At 58.1% G+C, this 14,882-nt stretch overlaps 1 protein-coding gene across 15 annotated transcripts in view; it reads left to right on the top strand.

The window, feature by feature from the left end:
- Positions 1-14,075, top strand: part of SRCIN1 (SRC kinase signaling inhibitor 1) — a 69,603-nt gene extending 55,528 nt beyond the window's left edge. For 8 of the 15 annotated variants that reach the window (XM_061442736.1, XM_061442738.1, XM_061442735.1 and 5 more), the window contains 10 exons: positions 138-268; positions 920-1,067; positions 1,811-2,123; positions 3,101-3,350; positions 3,497-3,651; positions 3,749-3,901; positions 4,498-4,611; positions 5,801-6,940; positions 8,462-8,599; positions 11,496-14,075. In XM_061442736.1, the coding sequence (XP_061298720.1) occupies positions 138-268; positions 920-1,067; positions 1,811-2,123; positions 3,101-3,350; positions 3,497-3,651; positions 3,749-3,901; positions 4,498-4,611; positions 5,801-6,940; positions 8,462-8,599; positions 11,496-11,939 (2,986 nt within the window). In that variant the 3' untranslated portion in view covers positions 11,940-14,075. The other 7 variants (XM_061442742.1, XM_061442750.1, XM_061442743.1 and 4 more) reach the window with 5 other exon arrangements.
- Positions 14,076-14,882: the final 807 nt, after the last annotated feature.

Raw genomic sequence — 14,882 nt, 5'->3', positions numbered from 1 at the left:
GCCAGATCCAGGCCACATCCTTGACTGCATGTCTAGCATGTCCCCAGCCCACTTGTTCTCCCTCCTGTGGCCACCCGCGGGGCTCTGCAGCATCCCCGTGCAGCAGTGACACCCCTGCCCTGTCCGTGTGCTCACAGTGACCTGGAGAAGTCAGTGGAGAAGATCCAGAAGGATTTGACCCACAACCATCGGCTCGTCCCTGTGCAGGAGCTGGAGGAGAAGGCAGTGGTGCTCAAGCAGCTGGGGGAGACGCTGACAGACCTGAAGGGTGAGGACCTTGGGTGCTGGAGAGGGACTGTAGCGGTAGGACAAGGGGTGATGGGGTTAAACGCTGCCCTTGATTCCGCTGCTCCTGCAGCCTCCTGTTCCCAGGCTGTGCCCATCCTGCCTTTCACAAAGAGATGCTCAGCACCTCAATTGGAAGTGGCAGAGCCAAAGCAGGCAATAAATGATGATTTAGCAGCAGTCGCTGAGGTTGCAAGACAAGGCTCAATGGGGTGCTGTGGGGAGCACTATGGGGCACAGGGCAGACACAGGAGCTGCTCCCTTTTCCTGCAGCCTTTCCATGGAGTCAGGCAGAAGCTGAGCAGCCGGGATGCTGAGCAGAGCACTGGCACCTGCTCCATGCCAGCCCTTGCCACTGAGCCCTGGGTACCAAGCTCCCAGCTCCAGAGCAGGGTTTGGTTCTCATGGATGTAGGGGTGGGGGGGTTACACCTTGAGGGGCTAAAATCTGTGCCTGAGGATGGATGGAGGAAGGATGAAGGACACAGGGAGCAGGAGAGGCACCAGCCCCAGCTCCTCAGGCTCCATCCCGCTCCATCTGGGAGGGTCCCCTTGCCTTGGGTGTGATGACCATGGTGGGGGTTTTGGTGGCACAGGGGGGCTGTGGTGACCCCCACCTCTGCCCCCCAACCCAGCCCAGTTCCCCAGCCTGCAGAGCAAGATGCGGGTGGTGCTGCGGGTGGAGGTGGAAGCTGTCAAGTTCCTCAAGGAGGAGCCGAACCGCCTCGATGGGCTCCTCAAGCGCTGCAAGACGGTGACGGACACCCTCGCCCAGATCCGTAGGTGAGCATCTTGGAGGACACAGGCGGTCCCTTCGCTTTCCCCTCTGCCCTCTGCGTTGTGTGCTGTATCCTGCCTGCGCTACAGGTGCAAATCCCAAAGGGGATGGGGAAAGAAAGCTCATTTTGCTGCTAAGGAGCTAAAAATCACCCCTCAGTCCTTCCCAGTGTGTGTGGGAGCCCCTCTTTCTACACTGACTTTTCCGGATCACCTTGGAAAAGCCTGGAGGTGTAACCAGATAGAAAAGCAGCCTCAGTGTGTGATCAGAAACCTCTTTCCTGAGGAGCAGGAAAAGTTCCGCTGGAGGGAAATCGTCTTCCAGATCTAACAATGGTGCTGGGCTGAGCCTACCTGCCTCTTCCCATTATGAGCCCTTTCGGATGGCTCACAGCTCACCGCCTCAGGCTCTTTGTTAGCCTGGTTTTCTATGGGAGTGAGCTTGTATGATCACAGTGTCTGAATCTGCCCTCGCTGTCATTCCCTATCCCTCATCACTCCTAAATCCAAAGGGCCATTCCAGCCAGATCTGACAGAGGGGCAGGGTTGGGGAAGATCCGTTTTCCTACCAGGTTCATGCGAACGGACAGCCAGGTAGAGGAGGCTGTAGCATCAATACCAACCCCTTCGCAGCCATCCGAGAACCTCCGCCTTCATCCTCGCAGCGCCGGGCTGAGTTTTGGTGCTGCGCCTTGGAGAGGGTGCAGTGAAGCCACCCGTGCCTGGTGCCATCGCTCTGTCCCTTGCAGGCAAGTGGACGAGGGCGTGTGGACGTCCCCCAGCAACCTGAGCCAGTCCCCTAAGAAGGTGGCCCCCGAGGCAGACTTCAGCAAGGGGCTGGATTTGGAGGTGCCCACCAGCCCCCCCGTCAGCCTCCACCACCTGACTGCGGCCACTGAGACCCTGGGCATGCCCGGCTTCGGGCACAGCCCCCCCCAAACCCAAAGCCATCCCTCCAAGAGTAACAACCCTTCCCGAGCACCGGAGATGGTGCCAGCCAAGACCCAGACGGGCCCCGAGACCCCCAGCAAGAAGAGCGCAGACAAAGCTGTATCCGTGGAGGTGAGAGCCTGGGATGAGTTGGGGCTTGGATGGGGGGGCTCTTCCAAAGGGGTTTTCCCTATGGAATATGCATCAAAAGGAGAGCGAGCAGGAGGTTGAAGGAGGCGATCCTACCCCTTTGATATCATGAGACCCCGCTTGCAGCACTGCGTGAAGCTCTGGGGTCCTCAACATAAGGAGGACATGGAGCTGTTGGAGGAAGGACAGAGGAGGCCACGAGGATGCTCAGGGGCTGGAGCAGCTCCCGTATGGAGCCAGGCTGAGAACATTGGGGCTGTTCAGCCTGGGGAAGAGAAGCTGCGTGGAGACCTCAGAGCAGCTTCCAGTATCTGAAGTGGGCTACAAGGATGCTGGAGAGGGACTCTTCATTAGGGACTGCAGTGACAGGACAAGGGGTGATGGGTTCAAACTGAAACAGGGGAAGTTCAGGTTGGAGATGAGGCAGAAGCTCTTCCCTGTGAGGGTTGTGAGGTGCTGGCACAGGGTGCCCAGAGAAGCTGTGGTTGCCCCATCCAGTGTTCAAGGCCAGGCTGTACAGAGCCTTGGGCAACATGGTCTAGTGTGAGGTATCCATGTCCATGGCAGGGGTTTGGAAGTAGCTGATCTTAAGGTCCTTTCCAGCCCAAACCAGTCTATGGTGGTTTCCAACCCAAACCAGTCTATGGTGGTTTCCAACCCAAACCAGTCTATGGTGGTTTCCAACCCAAACCAGTCTATGGTGGTTTCCAACCCAAACCAGTCTATGATCCTATGATCCTAAGATTCTATTTCCAGCTGAACCTGTGAACAGGAATTTGGTCTATCCTCCTTCTCCTCACTGGGTTTGCAGCCAATAGGGTGGCTGAAAATGGGGACCCCCCCATTCCTTCCGGGCTCGGCATCAGTTTAGGGGCTGGCAGGAGGGTTGTGGGTCCCATCCTGCCTGCAAGGGCAGGAGATGCTGCCGTGCGTGGGGCTGCAGCGGGTTCCTCCTGCAGGCTGCCGAGCGGGACTGGGAGGAGAAGCGAGCGGCACTGACCCAATACAGCGCCAAGGACATCAACCGCCTCCTGGAGGAGACCCAAGCCGAGCTGATGAAGGCCATTCCCGACCTGGAATTCGCTGCCAAGCACAAGCAAGCCCCAGGCAGCGGCAGCACTGCATCCACCCCCGAGCACAAACCCTCCAAGCCGCAGCACGCACCGAAATCGGGGGGCAAAGGAGACCCCAACGGCCGCAGGGGCTCAGGTATGGTGTGGGGCGGTCACGGGTCCCCCTCCATAGCCCAGGGATGGGGCTGAGCCGTGCTGCCCCGAAGGGAGGTTTGTGCCTCGGGTGTTGGATGAGAGGGGCAGGGACAGGTCTCGTGCCCTCACAGCATCGTTTGTGCCCAGACGAACTGACGGTGCCGCGGTACCGGACCGAGAAACCTTCCAAATCGCCACCGCCTCCCCCTCCACGCCGGAGCTTCCCCTCGTCCCACGGGCTGACCACAACCCGCAGCGGCGAAGTCATCGTCACCAGCAAGAAAGAACCCGGGTTTATAAAGGTAGCGAGCGGAGGGGGGCTATGGGATGGTGCTTGGGGTGCATTGAGGGGGTCACCACCAGTGAGACCCCCCTCACCGCCCTGCTCCCCGCTTGCAGAAGGCCGAATCGGAGGAGCTGGAGACGCAGAAGCCGCAGGTGAAGCTGAGGCGGACGGTGTCGGAGGTGGTGAGACCCGCGTCCACCCCTCCCATCATCGCCTCTGCCATCAAAGACGACGACGACGAGGACCGCATCATTGCGGAGCTGGAGGTGAGCGCGGGAGGGGCTGCGGGATGCCCCAGCTTAACCCGCACCGCAGGCGATGCCACCCTGCACCCGGCCCCCGGGAATGCGATGGGATGCAGGGAATGACATCCCACAGGCTGTCCCCTCCTCGCCTGTCTCCCATGGGAATGGGCAGCGTGGAGCTGTTGCACCCAGCCAGACCCCTCGCTGCCTGGTTCATGGTCTCTCTTCAGCACTTCCACCCCATCGTGGGCTTTAAGATAACCTCACTTGGTTTTATGCAGCTTCAGCTGGAGGGCTTTGTGTGCAGGGCATTGCAGAGATCCCACCCGACACACTGTGCCAGGCTCTGAACTCCCCGAGGCTGGCTCTGCCCCACATCCTTGCCCCGTTTGCCACAGCTGAGGTGCCCAAGTGGGTAGCGGATGGCTTTTCCATGGCTGGTTTTCCCCCAGGAGGCCGGGGGACCGGTGATGCTGCAGGACGGGGCTGCATCCACGTTCCCCCTGTTCCGCTTGAGCCCTGGGTCTGGTGTGACCACCACAAGCATCCCTGCAGCCACGGGCTGCATCGGTACCCTCAAGCCTCCCTCCTCCAATGGCCCGTGTTTGACTCCCCAGGTCTTTCAGAGGAGCTCTGCCTCCCCTTTCCTCCCCAAGCTCCGATACGATGCTGCCGTCTCCCCTGGGCACGCAGACTTGTGGCCCAACGGAGCCTGCATTGAAGGATGGAAGGTAACAGCGGACGACCCCTCCTCCTGCTGCCGGGGTGCACTTTAACCACCTCCTCTCCTGCCTCTTTTTAACTCACTTCTGCTTCTTTCTCTGGTTTAACAAACTAACAGCTTCTCTCCACTCCCTCCCTCACCACCACTGCGTGTACGGCACTGACCCGGCACAGGACCCAGCACTAACCCCTGCATCAGCGGCACGGCGCTGCTGCAGCTCCTGCAGCCACATGGATGGGAGGATGGATGGGGACACCCCGGCATCACACTGGGATGGGCACAGGGAGGGGCTTCTTGACCTCGTGCCACGCTGGGTGCCCAGGGAGGGTGTCGCTGGAAGGGGGCCATGGTGGGTGATGCATGTCTGAGCAAGGGGAGCCTGATCCGTGTGCATGATGCAGGTGAAGGGCTGGACCAGAGGCTGGTGGCTGCTGGGACCCAGTTGGGTTTGGCTCCATCACCCCTTCAGGCCGCCCCTGCCCTCCATCCTGTCCTGGGCTCTGGGGTGGAGGGAGCAGGAGGAAAGCACCTGGAGAGTGGATGGGATGGAGCAGGGGATGCCCAGGGTGGGGGGACAAAGAGGCAAGGACAGAGGGTATCACTGAAAGCATCTGGCGAGAGGAGCTCTGCCTCATCCAGGGCAGCTCAGGTGCTGGTGGGGTCTGGGTCCCCTCTCCTGGGACACCCAGCACCAAGGCTGAATCGACCATCTCCTGTCCCTGTGGACAAGGACCCCTCTCCCCAGCGGTCAGACTGGTCCAGCTCTGGACCCAGAGCTCCGCAGCCACCCCAGAACCCATGTCTCCTTGTCTCCTTATCGTGGATGCTACTCCGGGCTCTGCTCTTGCACCAGTGCTCTGCCAGTTTATCCCAGCATGGGATTGCTGGGTAGTTGCAGTTGAGTTTCCAAAGGCATTCGGTGCAGCGACCCCAACTCAGTTTTGCTGAAGTCCAGGCAATGTGCTGCCAAAATCTCCCAGAAACACATTGAAAACACTCCCTGTCTGTGCTGTGGGGACCAATGGGGTGTCAGGGCTGGGCAGCAGGGAGCTGAGCATCTCCCTCCTTGGCTGACCACCTCCCTGCAGCGCTACGATGCCCGGAGGCGACAGAAATAGGGTTTCCAAGTGGTGTGTGCAGCCCCTCAGTGCTCTCCATCACCTCCTGCTCTTAACGTGTCTGAATTCTCTACCTAGGAGCCGGGGAGCAGGCCCTTCTCCCTCCCGCAGATCGTGCTCACCCAGTGGGTGTCAGAACCACCGTCCCCCGAAGCCGAAGCGGAGGTCTGGGTGGCAACGGGCAGCTCGGAGAATGGGGACCTGTCTGGCCCCATAGGAGCAGGAGGGGTGGGAAGGAAATGCCAGGGGTCCGCTGGCATCTCCGGTCCTGGGGACCCTCCAGGCTCAGCCCCGCAGCCCCTGAGCAGCCCATCCAAGTCCATCCGAGCCCATCCAATGGGCCATGCCCATGGAGCAGGGGAGACCTGGAGGTTCCCTCTAGCAGCCAGCAAGGTCCTGCCTTTCTCAAGGCATAAATTGAGCTGCCCCATGGTGGGAGAAGGAGGAGATGGTGCTCTGGATGCCTCCAGCAAGCAAGAAGGCAGCAGCAAGGTTTCCCATCGACGTTCCTTGGTTGCACAGCCCCAGCGAGAAGCAATGGGTCCTGGAGCTGGAGAAGCAGTGCTCCCCTCCACCAGTGCAAGCAGCAGGAGGCTTGGTGCTGTCCCCCAGCATCCCAGTGATGGGGACCCCCAAGTTGGAGCTGGGCAGAGCAAACAGTGGGTCTCAGTCCCACCTGGAGACTCTGCGTGGAGGGAGGACAGCTCACCAGCCCCAGCCTGCCCAGTGCCACATCCTGGAGCTTCCCCAAGCAGAGCTCCAGCCCCGTGGGGAAGTGGACAGTCCCGGCCTGAACTGCCCCATGTCACAGCATCACCGTGCCGGGGTGGCACAGAGGATGCTGGGGTTGGGAGGAAGGCAGCAGAGGGGGTCTGCAAGGGGCAGTTGTCCCCTCGCTGCTCCATGAGCCCGTGCAGCAAGGAGATCTATGAAGGCACGTACCAGAGACTGGATAGCCTGGAAGAAACCATCCGTGAGCTGGAAATAACCATCAGTGAGATCAGCAGCCACCCCGCCGTTGAATCTGTATTCCCTAAAGAGCTGCTCGGACCAGCGGGATCCAAGGATGCCCGTGAGGAGACCAAGGAAGGTGTGGGGGATCTCAGACACGGTAGCTGTGATGATGGGACTATCCTGGACCTCAGTCAGGCCAGAGATGATGCTCCTAAGAGCCTGTCTCCAAGCAAGACCAAGCCACCTCTGCTACCCAAGCCACAGGTTTATTTCCTATTATCCCTCTTGCTGTGCTCTGCCCTGGACTCACTCTGATGTCTCTCTTCCTCCACCTCTACCTGCTCCCTCTCTGTGACTCCACCTCCAGGCCGAGCCAAGGTGGAAAACAAATCTCTTTCCTTTCCCTGTCACTCGAAGGTGTTTGGGAAGTGCAGGAAAGCAGGAGGGAGATTGAAGGCAGCGTGAAGACAGGCGATGCTGCATCCTGCCCCTCACTGGTGCTGATGCTGCCTGCGCTGAATTAGACCCTCGCTAAGCTGGTTGTCTTCTGCCTGAGCAGGTTTTGGGGCTGGTGATGAGCATCCCATGGGGCCAGCGTGGTGACAAAGCAGCATCCCTCCTTTATAAGTCCTTGTCTCAGGAACTGCAGTTGGAGCATGGCAGATGTTTCTCCTAATTACATCCCAGCGCAGGCTGCCCGGAGCCATCCAAACTGCTTTCTGCTGGAATCTGTGGCTCGCCTGGCTGGATAAGCTGGGAAAAGAGGGTGGAAAATGCCCTCAGCCACTTCTGCTCCCTTATTAACAGTCAGCGCCAGGGAATAAATCTCCATGTGCAGCAATGATCCGAGCCCTGGTTCCTGGTGCCACCGAGGGTGGCCCTCAAGGGGATGCAGCTGCAGTTTCTCCTGGTGTCACCTCCCCGCTGGAGCCTGGATGTGGGGATGGATTCGTGGCTGTGTGCGTGCAGGGGCAGGCACAAAGCAAAGCTCAGCTCAGGCTCTTGGCAGCAGGAGCTGGCTTAGTCCCAGAAGCAGAGCAGGAGAGCGCAGGGCTTGTGGCACCTCTCAAGGCTGCAGCGAGTTGGATGTGAAGGCTGAGATCCGGAGTGTGCTCGTGCCAGGGATGCTGCGTTCCCTGTGCTGTGAGGTGCAGGAATCCCAGTGTCTGCCCCATGGATCACAGAGCAGGGTGGGAGGACACGCTGTGGTAGCCTGCTGTCCCTCTCCCAGTGGAGGTGCAATCTGGGCAGCAATTGCACGTCTCTGGGGCAGCATCTCTGCTCCAGACTCGGCTTGGGGCAGGCAGGAGGCATGCAAGAGGATCTGGGGTGCCCCACTTTAGGGACCTGCAGTACCAGCTGCCCTCACTGCTGCTCTTCCATCTGTGCACAGCCAGGGAATAAAAACCTCTGCATTCCCACTGCTGCCGTTTCCACCTGGAATCTCCCATCGCCTCTTTTCCTTTCTCTTGGCTGTGCAGCCCTGCCCCGGCAGGGATGTTCTCCTCCTGCCCTCGGTCTCCTGGTGTTTGCCGTGTCTGCCCCTAACTCCCTCTTTGCGTTGCAGTGGTGGCTGTCGATAAGTCCTGCCTGGTTCCTGACCTCACTGATGCTGGGGTGACCTTGTCCTTGCCTGAGTTTGCCTCTATGGGCTGTCCAGACACGGTGGTTGCCACGGGAGCTGGGTACAGCTCCATGCATCCGATGTTCCAGCTGCCCACGGTGCTGCTGTGAGCTTTCATCTGCCGGTTTTAACCCCCTTCCCCAAATCCTCTGTCCCAACAGAGCGGTGGCGTCTCCATCCCGGCCATGAAGGTGGTGAACCCGGCATCCCGGCTGAAGCAGAGCCAGCAGGGCAGCCCCGACAAAAGCAAGCACATAAAGCAGCGGATGGAGTACATGCGGATCCAGGGCCAGCAGCAGGTAGTTATTACCTCCAGCACCATCCTGACCAGTTCTCCTGGCACCAGGGAGAGCCACACGCTGCCCATAGCCCCAGCATCTCGGGTGCTGCTTTGAGGGACTGGCTCTCTTGGTCCACCCCTTCACCTTGGCTGAGCCCAGCAGGGCTGGGGGCACAGGGATGTGACTCTTGGGGTGCAGAGGGGGCTCTTGCCCTGGTCTATGCCCAGCACGGTGGTTTCCATAGCTGGCTGTTGGGAATGGGGACATGGCTTTGTGCTGAGAGTGACAAACTCATTAACCAGTATGGTGTGAGGCTGAAGTCATTTGTGCCGCAGCTCAGTGATGGACAGGGCTGAGCCCCAGCGTTGGTCCCCTCATCCTGAGGGACCCCGAAGCCTCCTTGCAGAGCATCTTGGCCATGGTGATGGGCTGCAGAGCTGCGCGCATGGCACAGGGCCTCCAAGGGCTGGGAAGGGAAGGGATGTGCAGCCCATCCCAGGGGGGTTCGGAGAGCCAGGACCCATCGTGTCTGCAGAAGCAGCTTGTCCTAGGAAGGGGTGTCACAGCCAGAGGGGTGGAACCTGGGCAGTGTGGGGAGAGCTTGGGGGGGGGGGGCACAGCAGCTGGAAGAGGAGCGCAGTGGGGTGGTGTGTGTGTGGCCCAGCCCAGCATCCACCCCTCTCCCATCCCCTGCCATGGTGCTGGGACTCGGTCCCCGCTGTTCTTGCTGACACCCCAGTGCTGGCGGTGCCTTCTCCAGCTTGCTCAGACCACAGGCAAGGTAACCACAGCCAGCACATTGCCCTCCATCCCTCCTCACTCCTCCTCTCTCCATCCCAGCCCTCCCCTCCTGCCTCCAGTGGGCAGCAGGACCACGAGTGGGTTCATCCCCATCCTCTCCTCCCCACTCCCTGCTCTGTGTCTCAATCCCCTTTCCCTGGGCCTGGCATTAAACCACCCCAAACCAACCCGGTTTTGCTCATTCTGTTGGATCCATGAACGCTGTTGGATAAACCAAAGGGTTTTCCCAGCTGTTTAAGCCGGGCTGGGACACATCATGCAATCTGGGCGGTTGTTGCATGAGCAGGATAGGCACCTTGTGTCCCTCCCAGCTCCAGCAAGAGGGTGCAGCCCCTCTGTTCCCCCTTGGCTGCTCCGTTGCTGGATCAGAGCCACTCAGGTCCTGTTTGTCGTAGCCACAACCGAGATGGTCCCAGGGTCGTGGTGAGGCATCCTCGGGCAGGGTCTATCCTTGATGTTGGGGTCTTCTTGCCAGTCACCCCCAGCACCAGGGAATGACAGGGCTGCCCCATGGGCAGTAACGCTGGTCAAAAGGCCTATTCCAGGAGCTCTGAGGGCTTGGGAAGCATCAACCTGTCCTGGCCACCAAGTCCCCTTCCCTGGAACCCACACACCAGCACAGGCCCGGCTGTCCAGTGTCACCATGCCCCAACCTCGGGGCACCCCTTGGCACTCACCCGGTCCCTAGCACCCACTAGGGTGGCTGGACCAGTTTTCCATGGCATTTTAGTCCTGGATGCCCTCCATGTACAGGGTTTGGCTGCGTGTCCCTGTGCCCAGCATCCCACCCCACTACAGCAGGAGCCCTCTCCCCCATTCATAGGATCACAGAGTGGTTTGGACTGGGTCCTTAAAGATCATCTAGTTCCATTCCAGGAGGGATTACAAGCATCATTCCCAGTGCCCTGGCTCCCTTTGCATCACACTGGAGTAGGGTTGGGTCATGTCACTGCTGGTGGCCGTCACATCACTGTGATGGATGCAAGGGTACAGGGTGGGCACTGTCACCTCTCAGAGGAGCTGGGGCTGCCATGGTCCTGCTGTGGGGCTGCTGAGGCTCTGCCCTGCTCGGTTGAGGGTTGATGCCCACCCAGACCTTGGTGGCATCCCCGGCACCAGCCGGTGGAGCTGGGTGCTGCACTGTGCCCACCTCGTCTAACATCTAACACTGCCCTTCTTGTCCCCCCCCACCTTTCTCCCCTTCACCCGCCTCTGTGCCTGCCTGCCTGTCCTTGTGTCTGTCCGTCTGTCTGTGTCTCTCTCGTCTCTCTCCTCCTCCTCCTCCGCTCGGGGACGTCCCTTTCCCATCCAGTAACGCGTGGGACCAGCCTCATCTCGTGCTCTGTTTGTGGTGGACCTTTTCCAGCTGCTTGACCTCAGGCCTAACTCAATGCTGCTTCTGAACAAACTCCTGTTTGGTCCTTGGCTGTGTTGGTTCTCGGTTGTTTTCCTTTATTCTGTCTTTTTTCTCCCTCTCTTTTGTCTTTTTTTTTTTCCTGTAAGAAACTGTTTGACTTTCCGCCCCTTTCTCCTCCTCCTCCTCCTCCTTGAATCTTGCTTTTCTTTCTAGGCCGCTAGACCAACTAAAGAGGCTAGTGAGACTTCCCCCACGGTCTCAGAAAAACCCGCATCTGGCAGAACATCCATCCCCGTATTGACTTCCTTTGGGGCAAGGAACTCCTCCATCTCATTCTGAGCATCCTTGCCAGCTCAACCCAACTGCTCTCCTGCTTCTGGGGCCGGGCTTCTCTCTTCCTTGGGCTCCTCCTCCCTGGGACTTGTCTTCTTGAGGCACCTGGAGGGATTCACCACCCGTCCCTCCTCTTTCTGTTTTATATCCATGTCTTTGCTCCAATGTGGCCGACCTCGTGTCTCACCTCTGCTCCGCCTCGGCCCAACTTGTGTCTCGCCTCTGCTCCGCCTCGGCCCGACTTCTGTCTCCCATCTCGCTCCGCAATGGCCAACCAGCCACTTTCTGTTTCTCTCTCTCTCTCTTTCTCCTCCCTTTCCCTTTCCTTTTCCCTTTTCCTTTCGGTTCCTTTGGGTTGCTGTTGGTTTGGTTTTTCTCCGCCCTCCCCTCCCTTCCCACCCCACCGTTTTCTATTTATTTAAGAGCTCTCAGAGCTTCACTCCACCAGTTTCACCAGCTTCAAGCAAGGAGGACACCGGGCAGCACCCAACCCCGCTGCCCATGCGAGCAGCACCCATTCCACCCCGGAAAGGTGGGAAACAGCTGCCGAAGACACCCCTCCATCCGAGCGCTCGCTCCCGGCCCTCACCGAGCATCCCGGCCGCCGCGACACCGAGCCAGCAGGATGAGAGGATGCTCGGAGCTCCGGCCAGGTCTTGGCGATGGGTGGCGGGTGGCGCGGCGGCGGCGGCACCGTGTCCTTCACCGGTGCCATCCCGAGCGGGTGCCGGTGCCACCGGTTGCCCCCCAGGCGCCAGCCCCGGCTCTTCCCGGGGAGGGGTGGTGGGAAGAGGGCTGGGGAAGGAGCCGGGAGCAGCCCCAAGGGGTGCCCGGACGTGCCAGAGAGGCCGGAGGCTGAGGATGTGAAACGGGGAAGGGGCAGGAACGGGTCCAGCCGAGCTGCCATCGCCTTCGGGTCGCAACGTAGCACTTTAAAGGGTCACTTGGGTGGGCACAATGTGATGCTCAGGGGGCTCAGAAACCCCACTGTCCCCTCCCTGAGCACCAAATACCCTTGGGGACAAGCAGGTCCCCAAAGCCCCTTACATGGGGATCCCACATGGTTCTTCCCTGGGGAGCAGTCCCATCCCCAAGCCTGGGGGAACACGGAGGGGGTCCCTTTGCCCGTGTCCCCCCCCATTAGCACAGTGAGCTGGGTGTGCACTGGGTGTGCAACACGAGATCGATTCACTCCTTTCGTTGGCCAGTTTCTCCTTGGGTTGCTTTCTTTTATTAGTCTTATTTATTAGTATTATTACTTCTTTCCCCCCTCCCCTCTTTTTTTTGTATATCGATCATTTTTGTACAGAACGAGCCTTTTTTGAATAACAAAGAGAAGAAAAGACAAAAAAGAGACAAAAAAAAAGAGAAAAAAAGAAAAAAGAATCATGATGCAATTTCTTTGGATTGCAAAAAGCAACTCTTTACATTTAAGTGAAGTGTCTTAACATTTTATATTGTTTTAAGAAATATATTTACATATTATATATATATAATATACGTACTATAAATAGAAATATATAAATATTTAAAGAAGAAAAAAAGAAAAAGAGAAAAGAAAAGAAAAGAAATAAATCTTGTCCCGTCTGGTATCTTAGGGGGTGGATTTGCTTCCCTGTTAGCCTATAGCTCCTTGTGATTTTGAGAGGGTCGGTTCCTAGCGGCTTGTGAGCCCTCGTGCTGAGTCCTCATTCTCCATCCAGCACCTTCCTTGTCCTGTCCCCATCCCCATCCCTTGCCGGAGCAGGGGGTGGAAGGGGCTGGGTGCCCCCGGGGACGCTGGCACCCATGGGTGATGGCCTCGGGGACGCTGGCACCCACCTCCCTGCAGCAATAGCAGTCACTTGATGTGTGTTATTTCCTTTTTTGATGATTTTTTCTTGGTACCAAAGTGAAATACTGTAGCAAAGCCGCAGCTTCTTATGGCCAGGATGGGGTCCCCCCACTCTTCTTCCCCAGCCCCATCCCGCCCTGACCTACACCCATCCCAGTGCTCCCGTGGGTCCATCCTGCCGGCACCCAAGGAGGGGGACTCCCGGGCAGCACCCTGTGTCCTGGGACCTGCTGTCCCTATTTGTCCTGGGGGGAACAAGTGCCACCAGCCCCCCAGTGACAAGGACATGTGGGTGCAAAGTGGTCAGGGTGGGGGGGAGCTGTAGTTAGTGCAGCCCCATCCCAGTAGCACCCATGGGTGTTCCATCACCCTTCCTACTTGGAGCAAGCTCCAGCTGTTGGGATGGGGGGGGGGGGGTGTGTCTATGGGTCTATTCCCTTTGCTGCACCCCGGCTTTGTCCAGGGACCACCCCCCTCCCAGGCATCACCATTGGTGGACCCCCACCTGCATCCAGATCACCTTGCGATGGGTGATGGAGTGCACGGTGATGGGTGATGCGATGCACAGCGATGGATGACAGGTGCACTGGGTGATGGGGTGCACTGGGTGATGGGGTGCACCCATTTCTTTCCCCCTCCCCACAACCCTCCCCACTGCCCATCAGGCTGGTTTCTCTGTGAGCGTATGTGTCTCTGCGTGCGTGTGCGTCCGTCCCTTCATGGCATCACGCGAACCCTCCGCGAGCACCGAGCCCGGTGCCGGCGCTGAAGCAAAGAGGACATAAACCCACATAAACCAAACCCTTCCTTCTGGTTGAGGAGAGATAAAGAAAAAAAAAAGAAAAAAAAAGGACCAAAAAAAAAAAAAAGAGGAAAACATTACAAAAATGATCCAAAAAAAAACAAGAAAAAGAAGAAGAACCCCAAGCGCTGCCTGCATCGTGCATGTGTCGGAGGCGCCCGCTGCATGCGCACCCCGCTTTACTGTCTGGATGTTGTTTAAGAAAAAAAAAGGTTACTTGTAAAAGGACACAAAAAAAAAAACAAACATAAAAAAAAGAGAAAAAAAATCTATTCCTCCTACTCTTTAGAAGCTGTTTTTTGGGGTTTCTACCGCGTCGTGTGTCTCCGCATGAATTTTTTCTCGTGAACTGTTTTAAAAGCAAAAAGGGATTTCAAGAAGAACCAAACCCCACCCCCCCCCCCCAAAACCGAGGTGGGAAGAGGGTAAAGGGTGGGATGGGGGGAGCTGCCCCCCGCCGCCCTCCCTGCCCCGTGCCCGCCGCTGTCCCTGTGTCACTGTGGATGCCATGGGTAGTTCTGTGCACAACGTGACCATTGTAACGTGCAAACGCCGATGACAAAGGGTTGCTTTTGGTTGTTTTCTTTTATTACTTTTCTTTTCTATCAGAGTGTCTGGCTTTAATAAAATTACTTTCTTTTTTTCTTTTGGGTTGTTTTCTCTCTGTCTCTGGTACTTTTTTCAACACACCCCTCCCCAAGTTTGGTCTCTTGGGGATGGGGTGGGACATCCCTGGTTCTGAGACCACCCCAGTACCATATTCCCTTTAGAAGATAGGGTTGACATCCCTGCTCCTGAGACCACCCTGGTACCACATTCTCTTTGGGAGATGGGGTGGGACATCCCTGGTGCCAAGACCACTCCAGCCCCACATTCCCTATGGGAGATGGGGTTTAACATCCCTGCTCCTGAGCTTCACCCCAGTCCACATTCCCTTTAGGAGGTGGGGTTGACATCCCTGGTCCCAAGACCACCCCAGTCCCACATTCCCTATGGGAGATGGGGTGGGACATCCCTGCTCCTGAGACCACCCTGGTACCACATTCCCTATGGGAAACAGGGGGGGACATCCTTGCTCCTGAGACCACCCCAGTCCCACATTCCCTATGGGAGATGGGGTGGGACATCCCTGCTCCTGAGACCACCCTGGTACCACATTCTCTTTGGGCGATGG

The sequence above is a fragment of the Pezoporus flaviventris genome, unplaced genomic scaffold (assembly GCF_033815535.1).
Source record: "Pezoporus flaviventris isolate CSIRO_AGI_PZ_B2104156 unplaced genomic scaffold, CSIRO_AGI_Pfla_v1 ptg000252l, whole genome shotgun sequence".
Lineage (NCBI taxonomy): Eukaryota > Metazoa > Chordata > Aves > Psittaciformes > Psittacidae > Pezoporus > Pezoporus flaviventris.
This window is presented reverse-complemented; position numbering and strand designations above follow the sequence as displayed.